At 43.7% G+C, this 20,381-nt stretch overlaps 2 protein-coding genes across 4 annotated transcripts; one reads left to right on the plus strand and one right to left on the minus strand.

Annotated features, from left to right (window-relative positions):
* Positions 1-372: 372 nt before the first annotated feature.
* Positions 373-17,971, minus strand: rp1l1a (rp1 like 1a). 3 transcript variants are annotated; one of them, XM_031580780.2, is made up of 4 exons: positions 17,688-17,971; positions 10,536-11,199; positions 9,384-9,558; positions 373-8,923 (listed from the first exon to the last, which is right to left on the minus strand). In XM_031580780.2, exons 2-4 carry the CDS (start codon positions 11,178-11,180, stop codon positions 1,299-1,301), a joined length of 8,445 nt encoding a protein of 2,814 aa, XP_031436640.1. In that variant the 5' UTR covers positions 11,181-11,199; positions 17,688-17,971; the 3' UTR covers positions 373-1,298. The 3 variants fall into 3 exon arrangements, with proteins under 3 accessions (XP_031436640.1, XP_031436639.1, XP_031436637.1); XM_031580779.2 differs by lacking the exon at positions 17,688-17,971 and adding an exon at positions 16,619-16,890; XM_031580777.2 differs by lacking the exon at positions 17,688-17,971 and adding an exon at positions 12,977-13,136.
* c14h8orf74 (chromosome 14 C8orf74 homolog) lies at positions 17,205-20,243 on the plus strand. The gene is made up of 4 exons (XM_012822440.3): positions 17,205-17,424; positions 17,923-18,112; positions 18,652-19,052; positions 19,339-20,243. Exons 1-4 carry the CDS (start codon positions 17,377-17,379, stop codon positions 19,465-19,467), a joined length of 768 nt encoding a protein of 255 aa, XP_012677894.2. The 5' UTR covers positions 17,205-17,376; the 3' UTR covers positions 19,468-20,243.
* Positions 20,244-20,381: the final 138 nt, after the last annotated feature.

Genomic DNA, 20,381 nt, shown 5'->3' on the forward strand with positions numbered 1-20,381 from the left:
TTTCTCTCTCTCTCTCTCTCTCTCTCTCTCTTTGCAGGTGACACTCTTGGATTCTCCTGAAGCTGTTAGCTAATACACCTGTCCTAGATAGGGTGTGATGCAAGTCTGCCTCAATCCAATCTGCTTGCTAAAGATACTCCTGCAGCAGGAGCTCAGGGATTATAATGGTGCAGGTGCATTTGTGTATTAGGTCCTGGCAGGACGCAAGCACTCCGTGTGCACTGGTCTGCACGCACCACAGAGACAGTCAGAGTAAGTCAGCTACAACCGCAACAAGATTCAAATACATACAGTATACCTATTATAAAAACTTTTATCTTACAATAACTTCAATTGAAGGCAGTGTTTTTGGTACACAAACTAAATGGCATGGTCAGTTGAAATACTTTATTTAATGACAGAGAGCATAATTACACTAAAATAATAAATATTACATCAGACAATTTTGTTTTACATACAGTACATCCCAGTACAGTCAGAAGGTTTAAAGGTGTAAAATACCAAGGGGAACTTAAGCAGCAGCACATGTATGTTCCATAACATCCTTCAAACACTCAAACCATTGCAGCATGTAACACTGACAGTACGTCAAGGGACACGTGAAAGAAATATTATATTTTCTTTTTCCAGAGACCCTTGCCTGTGAGTCACAAATATACACTTACCATAAGAGAACTCTAGTCTGGAAACAGACATACCCGTAAATTGACCCATTGTTCTGGATCAAAGTCTGGCTTTGAACACAGCAGTTTTGTACATATTAGCAGTTCTCTCTGTTGCCCAAAGATAAAAACTGGAATTGTTAAATATTTCAGCAGAAACTCTTTGAAATGTTGAAATAACCCTAGTTTCATCCAAACTCCCTGAGGTTGGGACATTACTTTTCATGTCCTCTGAGAGCACTAAAAACTGTTTCATGTTATGCACATACAGCAAAGATACGTATGGTTAGTATAATACTCTCTTTTCTCTCAACATTTGTGTTGTTTTTATATGATGACATTAATGATATATTGTTTTACAACATACTCCTAAAACCCCTGTCAATCATTAAATAAAATATGGATAATGCACATCTTTACATCATAAAAGGTCATGATGAACACAATTTCTACAAACAGTGTACATTCTGTGGGTATATCCAGCTCTGAAACACCCTACAATACAAAACTGAATGTTCAGATCTTGGTTTCTAACATAAATAATGGGCAGCCCTGTGTAGAAGTATAATCAGAAATGCAGTCTTTCCTTTTTTAAAGTGCGTTATGCAGTTATATGGTATATGGTTAGATTAAAACTCAGTCCACTTTAATGTCACTGTCCTTGGGTCTCCTTGATTTGTTGGCTCTTGCAGGAGACCTGCTTCTTTTCTTAGAAGTAGTCTTCAAGCCTTCGTCTGTTTCATCCCTATCTATTTTATGACCATGGATGCTTGAAAAAACAGACTGAACAATCTGCTTGGCTTCCAGCTCCAGCTCCATGGAGTCCATCGATCCTGTCTGTGATTCAACTGATGTTCTGGTCATCTGGCGGTTTCGAAGCTTCTCCCACGTCTCCCCTCCAGCTGCTTTGATGTCCACAACTGCAGTCTCCTCCTCGGCTTCATCTTCATCCTCACCCTCGTCCTGATCCTGGGCTTCTTCATTAGTGTCACTTTGAACTGTGGCATCACCCTCGGCATCTTCGGCCTCTTCGGTCTCGTCTTCATCACACACTATTCGAACCTCATCATCTAACCCATCTTCCTCTAATTCCTCCAGTGCTTCACTGGAATCACCCTGCTTACCATCAACGTCTCCTTCTGTGTCATCCATTAGTATCTTCTCTGCAATTGCCTCTTCATCTTCGGTTCCATCCTTACTGAGCTGCTGATCTGCTTCATTGTCTAGATCGTCTTCCTCTCCTGAACCATCAGCCACCTCTGCAACCTCATCTTGATCATCCCCATCATCATCTTCATCATTAACCTTGTCAGCTTCATCCACCTCCTGTCCTGCCTCTACCTCAGCAACCTCTTCTTCAGCTCCCTGTTCATCTTCACCCTCTTCTGTTTCAAGATTCCCATTCATCTCCTCTGTTTCTTCTCTCTCATCCTCCCCCTCCCCGGTAACGGTTTCTTCATCATCCCCTCCTTCTTCCTCCTGTGCTTCCACATCCACACTTTCACCTGCTTCATTTGGTTCCTCCCCTCCCTCCTCTACATTGATCTCCTCTGGAGCATCCTCCTGCTCAGGTTCCTCCTGGACCACCTCTAAGTTGCCATCCTCCTCTTCATCTTGTTGCAGTTCAGTCTCAGGTTGACTCTCAGACTGCTCTGCTGATGGCGGTTCTACCTTGGGGGCTGGAGGGGGATCCCTTTTCACCTGGAGGATTTTTCTTAGATCGAAATCCATCATAACAGGGGCAGTGTGTATGAGCTCAGCTCGAATCATCTCCGTGGCCTCCAGTTTCTTCCTCATACAAGCTTCACATGGGCAGTACTCATCCTCACTGCGCTGATCACTGAAATCTGTGCCAGATGCAGCATCAATGTCAATGTCAATGTCAGCACTTTTGGATGGCTTGAGTGATCGGTTACGCATGACTTTCAAACGCCGACGCCTTTGTTCAGTCTGAACGGAGAACTCCTTAGACAGGTCACCCACCGGTGGTCTCGGTGACCTCCCGGCACGACCTTGAATCTTTTGGAGCTCCCTCTTAATGCTATCTTGTATTCTTTTGTGCACTTCAACTTTGAGTTCGTTAATCATTGTGTCAAGCATTACATTATCATCCAAGTCCCAGCGTACCTTGAACTCTGCCATGGCACTGGCATAGTGAGACATGAACTGCTTCTCTATCTTCTTCAGCAGGCTCAACACCCACGTTGGATCTGGGTCCAGGGAGACTTTCCTGGACAGCTGAACTTGTTGTACAGAGGGAGGTGTGCCTGAGCTTGAATACTCTGGTGGATCGCTCTCTGTTTCATTAGCGGATCTGCTGTCTTTTCCAGAGCTGACGTTGGGTGACTCGACTGTTTCAGCATCTTCTTTGAGACTCTCAGCACTCTCAGCCACCCCTTCTGGGACGTCATGTTCAGCATCAGCTTCATCACTCTTCTCGTCATCTTCTTGGCTTCCCTGCACTCTTGTAGCAACATCAGGAGTAGCTGGGTCTGAAACGTCTTCTTCTTGATCAGATTCTGCAGTCTGCTCTGGTGCATCAGCCCCTTCCTCAGGGGCAGTTTCAGCAGGGGTTTCTCCTTCAGCTTCCTCTTCTAATCCTGACGGTTGTTCTACTATTAGCGTAGGTGGTGCTGACGCTGCTTTCTCCACTCCACTGTGGACTGCGCTCTTCGTCGACTCAGCTGACCCACTGCTGACATCCACCCCGGAGGATGATCTGGGATTTGCCTCATCCTCACCTGGGGCATGATCTTTGCCCCTCTGTGTCTTCTGATCCTCCTCAGTGGGCTCATATAGCCAGAGTGTTTGGAGAATACTCATGATCTCACTGTATTTCGCGTTTTGAGTGTTTGCGTGATCTGAATCGATGAGTCTAAGTTTTGCAAGACAGTCTAGGAGTCCTATGGCAGATCTGCTGAGTTTTCTGCCGTATACAGGGGAGACCTCCGGGAGGCTGTTGCATCTGTCCAGCTTGGGGCTCAAAAGGGCATTCATGACCTGGACAGAGGAGTGTCTTGGTAAATGCTGTTTTTGGGGTGCATCGGAGTTAGGTTTGGGAGGTACAGTCTCAGCATTTGATTCCTCTGCCTGGGTTGCTGTTTCGCCACAAGCATCAGTATCCTCTTTCTCCTCACAGTGCTCATCCGCATTCTCTTCCGCATTTTGATTCAAATCCTCAGCATTCTCAAGTGATTCTTCCCGTGGTAGGTCCTCAGTATCAACTAATTCATCTTCCATTTCATACATTGGGCCATTTGCTGAAATGTTCTTTAACCACTCATTCACAACATCATTGGGTGATGCATTTGGTAAACAGGATTGCACCAACTCTAAAGAGGACTGATCATCTCTTTGTGAGGAGCTGACTTTCTTGTGTTTGCTGCTCCTATTACTCTTAATTTCAAGTTTATCATTTTCTCCAACCTCTACATTCCATTGTGAAATTCTACTCCCGGGCCTTGTGTTTCCAGACAGCTCTCGTAAGAGATCCGCTGCAGAGAGTGCATTGGATAAGTCACTATCACTAGATGTAGCAGCAAGGCGTATTGTAGGTGGTTTATTTTTGTTTGGTTGTTCTTGAGCTGGGCTTGAGCAATTCTGTGAAGCATCAGATGCGGCTCCTGAATTTGGTCTTGGGGCTTTTTCCTCGTTTTTTTCTTCTTCTGGGTCCTTATCAAATTTCACAGACTTAGCTTTTCTGGTTGACTTGACAGACTTAACACTGCCGTTATCACTCTTACCATCTATCTCAGTTATGGGACCTTTTACATCTAGATAAGATGCTTGCTTGGATCCATCATTTGTTTTGGTGTCTTTGTGTGATTTGGTGGACTTGGTGGATCGCACTGAAGCACTTGACTTTGGCCGAGAATCTCTCAAGGTCATGCTTGCAGCTTTCTCATTTCTATTGTCATTCCCCTCTTTGCCTGCACCTGTGTCCTCAGTTTGACTGTCTGCAGAGGGCTCTTCTGCTTTGGCGGGTGCTGGTGATTTACTGCGGGTCACAGGACCCTTATCCTCTCTCACCTTTAGACATCCTGCCTTGCTCTTTGTGCTTGATCTAGTTGATTTTACGCTCTCTGCCCTCTTCTGCTCTGAAGGTGCTTCTGTGTCAGGGGTCACTATAGTGGTAGGTCCTTCAGGTTCTTCCCGGGCCTCATCGGGCTCAGGGGTAGTTATGGCAGTAGCATCAGGTGTTGATGGCTCTTCTGCATTCTCTGGTGGTGTTTTCGGAGTTGTATCTTTAGAATGATTACACTGACACTTCTTTGACTTTGAGGACACTTTTGAATTACCGGACATTGCACTGGATGCTCGTGGCTCTTCTTCAGCTTTACTCGTCTTACTTTGGCTAGTCTTGGGTCTGGGAGAGGGCGCTCTGACTGACTTCTTGGAGGTGTGGGAGGCCACGCTTAAGGCACTCTTTGACCTCTCGTTGACTTCCATTGCAACCAGTTTGACCTCCTGGCCTGCAGGGGGATCGGTGGGCTCTGCTGGTGTGGTGGCTCTTTCTGGAGCACCATTGAGAGATTGTTTGTCAGAGGCGTGTGACATCACACTTTCAGGTCTCTGCTCTGTATCCTCTGCTTCTGCAGGGTCATTGGAATGTGTTTCTGGACTGAGGCTTGCACTGGCCACATTTTCCTGAACCTCATTTTCTTCCTTAGGCTGATTTTTGGATGACTTTGTTGATTTCTTGGACATGGCACTAGTGGGTCTCTCCTTGGAGGCAACTTCTGTTTCTTGCCCACCATGCTGTTTTGCTGCAGGGCTGGGAGATCGTTTAGCCTCTTTATCCTGAGATTTTCTGGATGATCTTGATGCGTCTGTACCCACAGACAATGAGCTTAAAGGTCTTTTTTCACTCTTGCCCTCCTTCGTCCTGTCAGATGGAGCAGGGCTTTTGGCCCGAGCTGTTTGCGCTTTGTCTGGTGCATGCAGTGTAGATTTGTGAGACACCCTGGACTTGACTGTGGCATCTGTTTTGTTTGACATTGCACTGGCTGCTCTCTCTTCCTTCTCTTCCCCACCTTCTGCTGATGGTTCTGTTGTTTCATGGTTTGAAGCATCGTCTTTTACAGATGTTTCACTAGGAGCCTTCTCCTCAGCTATAGTCTCCTCATTTGTTTTGGGGGATGACTTTGCTGATTTCCTGGACATGGCACTGGTTGGTCTCTCCTCTGGGGCAGAGTGATTGGCTGGACTTGCCGCTCTCTTTGACCGTCTTGATGTTCTTGACACATCTGACTTTACACTTAAGGAACTGGCTGGTCTGTTTTCAGCTTCATTTTCTTTCTCTTCTTGCTTAACCCTGGCTGGACTCTTAGGCCTGGGTGATTTGGCCCTCTCTGGAGCAGGAAGGACTGACTTCGTGGAGATTTTGGATTTAACAGAAGCATCTGTTTTATTAGACATGACACTGGCTGCTCTCTCCTCTGCAACAGCCTCAGGCTCTGGATCACAGGTATTCTCTCTTTCTGCTTCAGGTGATTTTCCGTTCGATTTACTGACCTTTGCGGGGGTTGCTGCCCTTGGTGATTTTGCTCTTGATGATGTTGAACAAGCTGACTTATGAGATGCTCTTGATCTGCCAGAAGCATTGGACACCACGCTGGGTGCTCGGCTCTCCTCCACTGGTTCTTCAGCTGCTTTTGCTGTGTCATCCCCTGAGTTCTCCTCTTCTTTAGGTGCTTCTGTTTCCTGTTGGCAAGTCTCTGATACAGCTGAGGCTTGGCTTGCTGCCCTCTCTGATGCTTTGCTTTGAGGTCTAGCAGATCTCCCCGATGCTGCAGAGATGTTTGATCTCGCGGACATTGCACTGTCTGCCCTCTTTTCAATCTCTTCTTCCACTTCTGTGACTGCAAGGCTCTGAGGGGCAGGTGATTTTGCCCTTTTTGAGGTAGAACAGTTTGATTTGTGGGATTTGTGGGATTTGTGGGATTTGACTGATGCATCTGTCCTATTTGACATTGCACTTGTAGCTCTTTCGTTCACAGTTTTGTCATCTGCTGCTTCATCAGTGCCTGGTTTTTCCTCCATGGATGCCTGCTTTGAAGATGACATTACACTAGCAGATCTCTCTGCAGGGGCTTCTTCTGTTTCAGGTTGTTCTGAGGCAACAGAAGCTTGACTCTCTGCTCGCTTGACCTCACCTCCTTGAGACTTCCTTGACATCCTAGATGCTCGTGAAGTATTTGACTGAGCTGAGGCGGCCCCATCTCTCCCTTCAACATCAGTAATGGGAGCTGGACTTCCTGAATGGTTAGACCTGGGCGTTTTTGCTCTGTTTGAAGTGGAGCAGTTTGATTTGTGCGACACCATGGATTTATTTGACATGGAGCTACCAACTCTTTCCTCTTCCACTGACTCTTTTTCTGAGGAGACATTTCCTGATTTCTCTTCCACTGCAACCGATTCAGTCAACGATGACCTTCGACAGTTTGAGCAAGCAGACCGGTTGGACTTCGTGGACACTGCAGAGGCATTTGAATGGTTAGATAGAGCACTTTCCACTCTGTCGTTTGGGACTGCTTCCACTCCACCATTTGATTCAACCTCTGCCTTGTCTGATAGGGGTGTGGCACCTCTCGATGACACATGATGTTCACATTTTGTGGATTTGCTAGATTTCTCAGATTTCACTGATGCAGCTGAACTTGTTGACCTGACACTGGGTGGCTTTTCCTCAGCCTCGTCATCGGACTGGTTATCTTCTATTTTATCTGTTGGCTTTTCTGACTGGCTGGGGGCACTCTCAGTCTCCCCGTCACACACACCACAATGAGGACACACACTGGATTTTCCAGATCCTTTACTGACTTCTGACATGGCACTTAGTGTTCTCTCCTCTTCCTCTTCCTCCTCCTGGCCTTCATCCTTAGCAGACAGGGTGTTTGATGCTTGAGATCCAGAACTGTGTGATCTGTCTTTGTGAGATTTACACGATTCCTTTGAGGTTCTGCTGGATTTTGACACTGTGCTCTGGGGTCTGTCGCCCTCCTCAGCATTTTCTGGTGTATTAGATGCCGTTGACTGTGGAGATGCTGCTCCACAGTGACATGAGTGGCATTTTGAGGAGCTTCTGGATGCTGTGCTCTTAGGCCTAGCATTAGGAATGGGACTGTTTTGCTGCTGGTCTGCTGGTGCAGGAGACGTATTTTTGACCTTGTGCTTCAATGACCTAGCAGAGCAAGCAGATACTTCACTTCGCTGGTCTGGTGTTTTTGTGCGACTTTTTGCCCTGCTGGACTCTTCGAGTTCACCCTGAGAGCACTGGGAGGCCCTGGATGCGCTGGGTGGGATGTCATCAAAGTCATCATCCTGATCCTCCTTGAGGGACTCAAGCACCTTTGAGGAGTTGCTAACCGCAGAGACAGGGCGATCCTCTGCATCCGATGCCTTGGTTACCTCAACACAGCACACCCCTGAGTGACTGTGCTTCCACTCTGGTGTATGTGGCCTTTTCTCACCATTGAGAACCATTCTACTCTCTCCCTCGCACCTCTCTGGATGGGACCTCTTGCTCTTTGATGTTGTGGCCATGGAACAAACTTCACTGCGGCTGCAGCAGCGGCTTATGGTGCAGTACTCCACCATAGTGTCCCCTCCTTCCAGGGTCTGTTGATAGCACGAGGCCTTTTCCACCACATGCTCTGTGTATTCCTCGCTGGAGCGGGAGATGGTGCGAATGCTGTCCACAGACGCCTCCTTGCAGACAATTTTATGGGATGATGCACTAGAGCTGGAGGATTTAATGTGCCTGGATGATCTGTGGTGTTGTCTGTGCATGGGGTTCTTCCATATATCATACTCCTGGCAGTGATTGCAGCTGTTTCCACAGTGAGATTTTTCAGCATAAGCCTCTTCTACCTCACCACTGGATTCTTGTTCTGAGGACTCTTTACCTTGCAGCAGGTAATGGGGATTGGCTTCCTTCTCGTTAATGGTATCGTTTGTGGTCCCAGGCGATTTCTTTATCTCCGTGGACCACTGGAGAGTCTCGTCATTGCCGAGGCGGAAGCGGACTTTCATTTCGACAGAGAGGCTGCCATCTTTGTTGACAAGGACTCGCTTCTCAATGTCATCGTTTATGATGGTTTCCCTTGCATGAGGGCAGTTTGCAACATAGCCAGCTTGGCCAGGTGTACAGAGTCCGTTTGGGTACGATTTCTCTGACGACAGAGAGAATCTAGTTGACCTGTTGCTGGAATCTGACCTCGGGTGGATGATGCTCTTCTTTGTCGCAAGACCAAAATTTACTGTAAGCACAAGAATGAGACAGAAATTAATATCAGGTATTACTGCGGTGCAGAATCATTAATTTCCCTATCAACCTAAAGATAGTAATGACTATATAGTGGTACATTTACAAACCTAATAGGTAGGCATGTCTATTTTTACTGAGGAGACAACATGTGCAGAGGACATTTTTATTTACGGACCATCTCTGCAATACTACATACATACACTACATATCTCACAAACGCATACAAACATCCTTCCCTTCAACAAAATCAGCAATGGGCTGATGGGCATGACTACTTGAATGGTTTGACATGAACATTTTATAAAACTTTTCAGCTGTAATATAATTTTTGAAATGTGGAATTTGTATGTCTACACAAAAAACCCACCCATTAAAAATATATTGTTTCAAAATGTTAGATAGAAGATGAAGGAATGCAGTACATTTCTATGTCCCTCCCTTGAGGACCCTACCATTTTTCTTGCTCTCATGTCCATCACTGCATACACTGGAGCGTGAGCGGACACTCATCCCCGGGAGCTTCTCCTCGGAGTTCCTCCGGCATTCCAACATTAGAGGCCGGAATGATTCCCGACCCACACACACCAGCACATTGGGGCATTGCATCAGACTCTGAATGCTGTCAATCTAAATCGTAAACACACATAAGTATTGGTGGTTAACATACTTTTAATCAAACCTACCCTGCTTTTTTCTTTTATTGAAAAAATTGACTGGCTGTACAATTACAGTAAGCGTTAATTAACTGATTTCAACAAGAACATAAACAAAAATTCAAAATGTCATAGTAACTACTGGATGTGTAAGACAATAATTGTCAGCATAGGACCTCATTTTCACATAGGTCACCATAACCTCAGTTACTCTTTCCAGTTATTACATCACAATCTAATGGAGATAACAGTGATGTTCATGCACAGCAAGAGCACTATATAGAAATCACTCTATAGACATTTTTAAGCATGATTCACAATGATTCATAGTTTTAGTGAATAAACACTTGGTGACTAATTATCATTTCAATCTCAGTGCTGTGCTTTAAGATCTAAAGAACAAAAATAGTATTTCAAATAGTATTTCAAATCAATTTCAGCATATGCGCAAATCACACATATTTGGCATAAAACCAGATTTGTGTGCCATTTTTGGGTATAGAGCTACATTTTAACATACAGTAGAACACCATAAAAATACTTTTTCAAACTACATCTATGTGCTACTTAAAACTATTGAGAAACATACGGTGCACTAGTAGTCTTTTGGCTGAGCCACATATGGTTATGTGCATCTGACTCTTTAAGTGTCATTCTCAAACTGCCATAAGGTGACATAATGCTACCAGAGGTTTGGTGTGCACATCCTTCAGATGACTTGATATCCAAACATCAGGTCATATATTATTGTCATTGACAATAGTGGGCAGTCACTGGTTGATTCGTGAATGATTCAGATTAATAAATATTACCTGCACATGCACACATTGTGAATGTAACATGAGACATGATAGCTTTTTCTACACAAAGCACAATCATTTGTATGCACATGTTAGTGAATGAGAACCCTTGTATTGTGTGGCCAAAACTTCACAGCCTTTGCAGTCTCACCTTACGGCCCTCGATAGTGTACAGTTTCTTGACGTGGCACTGCATGAGCTCAGACACCTCCTCCATGAACACGCGGAGACTGCGCGCTGTCCTGCGGCTCAGGATGATGGAGCGCCTCACCGACGGGTCTGAGTTCTTCACCAGCACGAGCCGCTTGGGGTGCCGGTAGTAGTGCGGGCTGCCGTGCTCAGGCGGGGCCTCCTCGGGCCGCGTGGGTTTGCGTCGGGAACTCTGCGGGCGACTGTGGTTGTGCCAAACGGCCGGCCGCTTGCCCGCCAGCTCCATGTCGACGGGCTTGGCGTAGCGTCGGTCAGAGCACAGGTAGCAGCCCCCGTCCTCCAGCTGCTCTAGGTGCTTGATGTTGTGTGTCCCGCGGGGCGTGGTGATGGTGCGCACCCCGAACGGCAGGGGCACCTTATGGGAGAGGTCATCCAGCAAGGCGTCAAAGCACTTGAAGCTGCGGTTGTGGATGGCCATGCGGACGCTGCCGAACTGTGCGTCGCCGCTCTTGAAGAAGGTGATTCTTTTGGCCGGGGTGGCACCAGTCACGTTGGTGGGGAAACGAGGTATGAGGGCAGGGGGCTGATCGGGGTCATTCTTAAATGGGGTGCTCAGGGCGGAGTAACCAGAGGGTCCACTGTGCATTCTGCCCACTCACCTCACACTGGTACAGAGGAAAAGATGGTCAGTGCCGAGAACATCCAAATGACACATTATCATTCTCTTCATTAAGATATCAAGCCTGGTGTGAAACAAAGCATTTTAAAGGCTTGGTGATAAAACTACATCTACTATACTATATCTCCCCATCTTAGCCGTCTATACGGAGACTCATTAACCCTGCCCAACAGACTATATCTCATAGAGCATGTCCAAAATGCCCATGTGTATTCTGGATTTCCTATTCATATAAATACTGTATACTGTGCACACATAGTTGTGTGACTACTACGCGTTATTTCGATCTAAGTAAAATGACCAGTCTCTCCTTCCAGTGCTCTACCCATTGCACTCCTGACTGTTTACCTCCTTGTACAGCTAGAGGCTGTCAGATTTATTCCCAAGAGGATTACCAGGGAGTTTCTCAATGCCATAGTTGGCAGAGGCTTGGGAGTTATACAGTGGCTTTGTATACCAAGGCCATTACAAAGTAGACAAATAATCAGCTAGAAATCACAGCTGAAAAGTGTTTATATAAGAGTGTCTATGCAGGTTTACTAAAGGGTGTTACATAAGTTTCAAGCAAAGAAGATTCTAAACTATCCAAAAGCTAAATACCGTCTGTTTGCTTATGTCATCAGGATGAACCTACTAAGTGCGTCTAACATCTAAGTATAAAACCCAAATCCATTTCAACAATTCATTGTTCTAGCAGCACAAAATATAAATATATTTAAACAGAGCTGTGGCAACTGGCCAGGTCCACTACATGTAGTTGTATCAGAGCAAACCTCAGAGCACAAGAACCTTATGACCATTGGTTGAACTTCGAACTGTCTAAATGAACCTAATACAATACAGAATTAGTATCCAAGTGTCTCGCTCAAATCATTTCAGCTGAGGACATTCATCAAGTGATTAATGTACTACATATTCTCTAGTGATGATTACATATAACTCAACCGGCAATTACCAGTACATACCATCTGCAATCTGACAGAGGAGTACACTTAAACACTAATATTCGCTGTCCAACTCAACAGCTTGATGTTAATCAGCATAATGTTATTCTTTGCCTCTTAACAAGCTTGTTTTCTCCAAGACAGAATGCAGTAGATAGGTTGGCATGAGAGAGTTACATGAAACAGAGAAGCATAATAATTAAGATATCAGCTTTTCTATCACACAAATGAGGCAGCATCCTCTTGTGATTTCAGCTCCCATTCCCATTTCCAAACTCAACCAACCCAATGCAAACATATTAGCATTATGCCATACTAATAGACATGAGTATGTTAGACTGTGTCTATAACAAGACAGTAAACCAGATATGGAAATCTATATGGGTGGAAATCTGTGGAAAAACCATGTCCAAACCCCCAAAGCCAGGTCTGTCTGGGGATTAATGAATGGCCTGATTGCACTTCCATGGTTAGTCCTTAAATGGTGTTTAATCCAACACTCAGAGGTTAAGACGCCAGTGCACGCACATTAGTCATGTACACAAGGTTAACGTTACAGATTCCCTTCCGCCCTGGAGACCAGATTGGTTTTATACATCATAAGTACGTGTGGGAATGAAAATGTAACACAAAGTGTTATGACACATATGTCACTGAAATGTTCCAACACAAAAATGACCTACACACACCATACCCTAACCAGACTGCACTGCTCTGGCTGACTTTAAAACCCACTGTTTAAGAATCATAACATTTCCAATTTACATGAATAGACGTGAATAGATTACATTAAATAATAAAAACAGATTCTCTACTCACACAGTGCAGATCCATGATCCAAACGGATGCTAACAATCTACCGGCAGCTTTTACTCTCAAATAAGAAGAGACAGCTGAGCGTTCTGAGAGAGCGACCTGAGCACCTGGTAGCTGAGTGTTGCCACTGCAATGAAGAGTTCAAAAGCCCTCCCACAAAAAGTCTAGCCACTAATCAGGGCCTTTGCAAGCTAAGGATAGAACGCAAAGCCTCTTTAATCACTTTGAGATGTCACTGAAATCTAAGAAGGCCTTAGACATATGACGGGTACTCCTGGGTTGCGTAAAGACAACACAGGTGGAAGTGGAACATTGCACCGATTCCTTATCAAACAGACACGAAGGACGCAGCACATTTAAAAATGCCACGTGTTGATTAGCCGGGATAGTTTATGGCAATACTATCCACATAAACTGCTATAGGATACTGTGGGTAAATAGTACAGTGCTTCATCCAATATAACATTTTAAGCAATTTGATCTATTACACCCATTCCCTCAAATGACTATAACTATATGTTAATATTTTAAACACACTCACATACAAAACAATGGCACTGCATGCGCAAACTGCTGGTTGTCAGGAGAGTAATGGAACAGACTTAAAAACCTGTGTGGGATGAATGCTGTGGTGCAGTAATAGACACAACCATCCACTGGGAGCGAGTAAATAAGGCATTATTATTAGATGGTGCGTGGGATGCACTTGAATTAGAACTCAGTAATGGGTGAACAAATTACTGGATTACAAACATTTCTAAAAGCACTAGTAGCACCTCAAGGCCATTGGCATGGTTGTGGATGTGAGAACAGTTGTATGCCTAAACAAATAGCTGAATAGTGAGATCTACTGCAGAATATCTAGGTGTACATCTAACCTGTACCTGACCCTAACCTGTAACATTTATTTTTATCTGCTTGTCTAATGATAACATGAATAAACAATGGTTGTTTATATGACAGGGGCCTGTTTTGCATGGTACAGTAGTTTGTCAGTGTGGTTTGTAGAAAAATTGGCTGTTATTTGAATCATGAAAAGATTGTATGGTTAGGAAAATGGCTGAATACTGACTTGATAGGCGACCTGGCACACAGTCATACAGATACACAGTCACACAGACACACACGGCACTCCGGGAACAGACACCGATTCAGTTTCAGTTCCATAGTGCATCAGAGTGGCAGTGCAATGATATCATGGTAAAATGTGGTGTGTATGGGAGGTGGCTAACGAGCCACTAATTCTGTTTAGCACTGGCAGGACCCTGGCTTAGTATAATCTGTGTGGTTATACTGAGCTAGCACATCCTCTGCACCGTAACTCTGAACTGTACCCTCCATTAACCTCTAACGCATCGAAGGGAAAGAGCGCAGAGACAACTCATTTTGTAAGGAGGGTTCAGACCAATACAATGCAGTTGCTGTATTTGTTGACTCACATTATTTATTGTGTTTAATTACCTAATAATCTTTTTTTTAGACACAAATTTTTTTCATAGTAAAATGTCGGTCTAAAGCCAACTGTCATCACAAAATGGAAAATCTCAAATTAGCAAAATGGTTATTTAAAAGAAGTGATATTCCCTCCATTTTCTTAATTTCTTTGCATGTTCTGTACTACAGTTACACGACATTCCTACTGACATTCCTAAGAGGATATTCTGCATGTTTTTTTTTGCATTTTAATTTATCTGGTTCTTATGACACGTATTTCTAATAATGAGGATAGGGATGACTGGCCGTTTAGTGTGAAGCAGTACAGAGCGGTGACATTTGGGACACTGATGTGTCATCCAATCAGGAGCCAACCATGTTGACGTAACTGTCTTAGATAATATAACCTCCTGTACATTCTCTCCAAGTTCAAAACGGGTTAGCTGGTATTCCCATCTTGTTTACTCTTGTTTCTATTAAGAGAAATATTTGCTAACTGTCAGCATTTTTAATATACTTGAATCTGGGTTATGGGCTAAGGCAGAATGTTTCCATAGGAAAGTGAAAAAGAGGATTATTTGTATCCAAATTATTTCAAATATCAAAACAATGTCTATGTGTTATATACATTTATAGAGAATATGTCAAGCTATTTGATTAGCCAATATTTAGATCTAGATCGCGTTTTTTTTCAGTTTCTTGCGGATTGTCCTTTTTCTGTCTGCTCACAGAATGTATTCACTCACTAGTTGAACAGACCAGACTAGCATTAACATGAACAGTTGCCACACACCATTACTGTTTAGACGAATTTCCTCCACAGGCCCCAAGAATGAATCACTGTTAATTTGTCTTGTTATCAGATTTGTAGGTTAGAGTATAGCATCCCAGCAGGTGATGCACTTAATGGCAGATTACTGAAATGCCCCAACAGACCTCAGTCTGAAATACACACAAAGCCATTTTTCCATCTAATTATATTCAGCCAAGACCAGGATTCTGTAATAACCAATCTTCCACGAGACCTACAGCAGGGCCGCGCTCCACTAGGCCGGGTGTGACACATGTTGACTACACATACTCGGCTAGCCTCCCTGTAAAACCATGCTACACACAGCACACACCCTGTTTAACATACGACAGGGCTCAGCTGCATCTCTGGGACCCACGAGAGGGAAAGTGACAGCAGTTGGGCTCACTGTTCATGCAAGCAGAGAGGCCCTTCCCCCTTGGTGTCATAAGACTGGCATACTGTGTCAGAAATATAAACATAAGACATGTACGCATTTTTTATGGCAACATATAGCAAATTCAGATAGCAAAAACACTCCTGCAAACCTTTACCTTTAATTGTCTTTGTGAACCATATCCCTAATTCTTCAACTGCATGCTCCAGCGGCAAGACTGAATGATTTTTTAAGGCTACAATTTTGAAATTATTTTTGATTAAGCACGCCTGAGGCTTGAACACATTATTATTCAAAAGTTAATGGCTGTATCTAATTACAGATAGAGTTAACCACAAAGAACCAGGGAATAGCATGTGACTGCACTACAATCATCTGTTTTCTGTCTCTAGGTGGCCTGGCCGAGAGGTGGCCACATGCCTTGACCCAGTAATGGATCTCTTTTCAGTTCCTCTTTTTCCTGGAACATTATCTACCTGTAGTTGTTTCGAGAACACAGCTGGATGGAATAGTACAAAAATAAAGGAAACATTTGTAACATCTTTATGTGCACTCTTTAAATGTTTCAACATAGGATTATATTCATTTTTAGGTATTTCGTATAAGGTTATTTTACATTATGACTTTGGAAAATGGAATCTCTCTAACCTTTAGTCTGAGCATATGGCTGAGCCAACAATTTTTCCCTTCCATAAATGTGATTTTTATTTAACAAAACCTTACTTGTAAAGTCTACATTCATTTGGGATATTTAATATTTGATAATTTATTGTATTACTTTGTAAAAAATAATATTAATAACCTTCAGTCATAACCTATTCCCCTATGCCTTCATAGAAATGACACTCATTTTATACAGCGTGACTCATACAATCTATAAGCTGCTAACTGTAGCCTATAAATACAAATACAGTAGACAAATCTAGATTAGTTTACTCGTTTGTTCCAATGACCTGCAAGCTGCACTCGCATAATGTTATGCCCTCGTAATGTTACAAAAAAGAGTTTAAATCAGCAAGCTTACCATTTCATCTCATACGACAGACTTGTTTGTCCGATAGATTTAATTCCTTCCATTCCAGTAAATTCCCCCATTAGGCATAGACAAACAGGCTACCAGAGATACCTCTACAGAAATCCAGTTGGGCAAGTCAACAGATTGAGACTGCTCTCAATATGTTTGAGAGCCAGCTAAATGTTGAACGAGAAACTGGTTCCAGTGGACTGTGTTCTCGTTGTCTAATGTCAATAAAGATCCCACACATCCCAGCAGGGGAGACGACGTAGCTACATTGTTCTCGCTACTTTGACACTTGCTCCATTAGGCTAATTATCAAAACCAACCGCGTCCAATTATGAAGGAGTGAGGCTCATATGAAAGAGGATTATGCCTGCTCGACCATCTGTACCAGTAAGATTTAACTCTTAGGTTACCGATTGTGCAAAGCACGGGGAATCCCCTGAAGTATGGATACATTATAAGAAAACCCATTGTACTAGACCTACCCTATCTCTCTAGCAAATAACTTAGATTAGATAGGTCATACTGACTTTAAGCAGTGATTGGAATGGCAACAGAACACTGTTTTGTCCGTCATATATGCTACTTAAAAAAAATATGAATGACTTTTATGACACTGCAACATACAATCTAGGCTCCAACAGCCTACATTAGTGACCATATGAAGTCGCTGAAATGGACATCTCTCACGTGCTTGCCTGAAAAAGTGCGAGTCTCGCCGTGGTAACCAGGGCAACAAGACGCCCCTAACAACCCAAGCTATGGCCTCGCTAACAGCCAAGGAAATGCAAAAGATTGCAAGAGCAGAGGTATACAAACATTCCGAAAGAGATATATACTCTCGACGTGGCATGGGCTACATTACATATTAGGAATGCGACTTGCTAGCTGCCTCGAGCCTTACCGATGTAGAGTAGAGCACTGACTACTAAATACATTTGTAGCCAAGTCACAACTTGCGATGCAACAAGTTAACACTGAGGACGCAAACAGAACGACTTGCTTTCGGAAAAGCATTGTAGCAGTGAATGTGTAGGCCTATATGATTATTTATTCATGCGTATCCACTTACCGTTTTTTGTATTGTGCACCGACCCTAATGTCCGTCAGCTAGCATAAATATGTTCTTGCGCGATAAGTACAGGTGCATGACAACACGTTCGGCTGTGTCGGAATAAAAATGGAATCTTGGGTGCCACAGTTAAAGATTAGTATAGCTTTTTCTCGCAACAATAATCGACCGTTCATTTTCCAAATAGCTCACCGGTCCTCTGGACGGTGAGTAACATGTTGTCTGTGTGTACCAGAAACGAGAAGGTATACGCCGCCTGAGTGAACATTTCCAGTGGAATGAGTTTGTGGGAGACAACCAGCGGCAGCTCCTGCACCAGGAGTTTGTCTACGAGATGGTGATGTTTGCAGTGAATCGTGGATTCCATTGGACAGCCACATCTGAAGTTGCCAAAATGTCAAAGGAACTACTACCAAATCTAAAAGGTAATTGGTTTCACTCGTTTTGTTTAATAAAGGCAATGGATGAAAGGTGTGAAGGCGTGCGCACGCGCGCTGGTGGTAGTAGCCAACTGTTTTTTTGGCTATTCGAAGATTAGTGATACGATTTACAATAAACAGCAAATGTAAGTTGGTGCATAAGGGAGGTTTGTGGAAATAAAGTGTGTCACAGGAATGTGCATATGCTACCGTATTTCCGGGTGTGGCAAAAAAATAACTTCGGGGTGTAAACCATGCATTTATGGATCATACAGATCTTCAAGTCATAGACCATTGATATTAAATAGCTCTGATAATTTAGGTTGTAAGAGACAGAATCGTTTTCCATCTACTGACCCAAACACCGTTCCTGATTTGTCGTTTTTTCCAGCATCTATCTGGATGCCATGTGCATTATTCACGCCCAACTTTCGTTACAAAATATGGGGATGAATAATTGCTTTTCACATATATATGAAGCTATGAAGCTGTGCATCATATTGATTTGTCAGTCCAGTTCAATTTGACCTGTTGTCACTTTCTAGGTTTGGGGAGAGACCAATCTATTGCGCTGATTGCAGAGAGAGTCTCGCAGTGTCTTCCTAGCCTCCCCGAAGTCCACCGTGTCACCATGTTAAATTTCATTGCACAGACCTATGTGCACCACCAACAGCTCTACCAGGCCTTCTTGAGCCTGCCTGTACCAAAGAACCCCGTGGGCCAGCTGGAAGTGGAAGTACCCCCTATGCCCCTGGAGCTACGGGAGGGCATGGACATCAAAGAGTGGGAAACTCAGAGGGCAGTGAGAAGGCTTGCCTCGGCAGAGGAGGAGAAGTTGGCTGAGATTCACCAGCTGAGGGAGTGGGCAGGACCTCTACAGCAGCAGCAGCTCGAGGCAATGCTGGAGGATTTGGGCATGTTGCTGGAGGGCAGCCGAGGAAAACAGGTGAAGGATTTAGTTTTGCTGTACTATGGCATTTCTACTGCTCAAATATTTTCTCATTCATTTCCTTGTGTGGTTTAGTCTATCTGCAAAGTTACTGGACGTTATTCCTTGAATTACAATAATTCACTACAAATTGTGTAAAAAAAAAAATTGATTGGATGGTGGCTTGCCATAATGAGATTTGTTTCAAAAGTCAATTATAAGTATAAGCATTTAAAGACATGCAAAACATGTCAAGCTAATATTGCAGTCCAGAATTCAATGTAATGCATGCATTTTTGGTTAGGAAGTGGAGAAGATAATCCGTGACTTCCTGCAAGCTCAAGGGGAGAAGATGATGGATACCATGAAAAAAGAAGCTGCTCTCATTCAAGACCTTTTAGAACTGAAAATACAAGCGAAAGCCATTGCTTGATCAGACGCTGGTGTCCAAAAACCTGACTGACTGTCTTTCACTCGAATAAAGCTGTTTCCAATATTTTTTCGGACTTTGTATCGAATCAAAACGGTATGACCTGGATTAAGGGGAGATTGAAAAACCCCAAATCCCTCCAGAAAGTAGTGTTTACAGTCTACGGCACTGTAAAACACACCTCTGCAGTTCCCAACAAAGCAAAGGCCAGACGAACATTAAAGGGCTGAGTGACCTTTTAGAGGCGTCTAAACCTTCAACTAGAATCCTGCAGGTTGGCTCAGTTCTACTGTTTAAAAATAGAGTCTGCCTGCCTTTTGATGAAGCAGTTCTACAGCACTGTTCACAGACTTCCCTGATGTGCAGTGGTCTTGACTCACTCCTGCCTCAGGCCAGAGAAGATGGCTAATGGCTGAACACTTGGTGTTGCTCGGCTGGTGTAAATATGTTGTCAGACTTCCTCAGGTACAGAGCCTCGGGTTACACAGGTGTCTTACCTGACCCTACCTTTAAATAGCTTTATATCAAAGGGGGCTATGCAACTGTAGTTCTGTACAAAATATAAACAGCATTGTTGGGGTAGGCAGCATCAATATAACATAACGCATCAGTATGTCAAAGGGGAATGCAGTGAAAATGAATAGCCAAAGTCTAATGAAAAACTTGCATATGACAGAAATCTTTCCAAGGTTCAAAAGGCTTTTCTTGTATCATAAACTCAGAAGTAACAACTGTTGAAAAGGGCTTTTCAGTATTGCAAGTGCAGTAGTTCTTTTGTAGACAAAAAATGAAAATACCTCAGGGCTTATTATAATGGTGTAACGTACCATCATCGTACAGATATGTCTAGAAGCATACAAAAAATGTTTTACAACAAAAACCACTGACTGCACAGGTGAATGCCACAAAGTGCAAGA

This window comes from Clupea harengus, chromosome 14 (assembly GCF_900700415.2).
Source record: "Clupea harengus chromosome 14, Ch_v2.0.2, whole genome shotgun sequence".
Lineage (NCBI taxonomy): Eukaryota > Metazoa > Chordata > Actinopteri > Clupeiformes > Clupeidae > Clupea > Clupea harengus.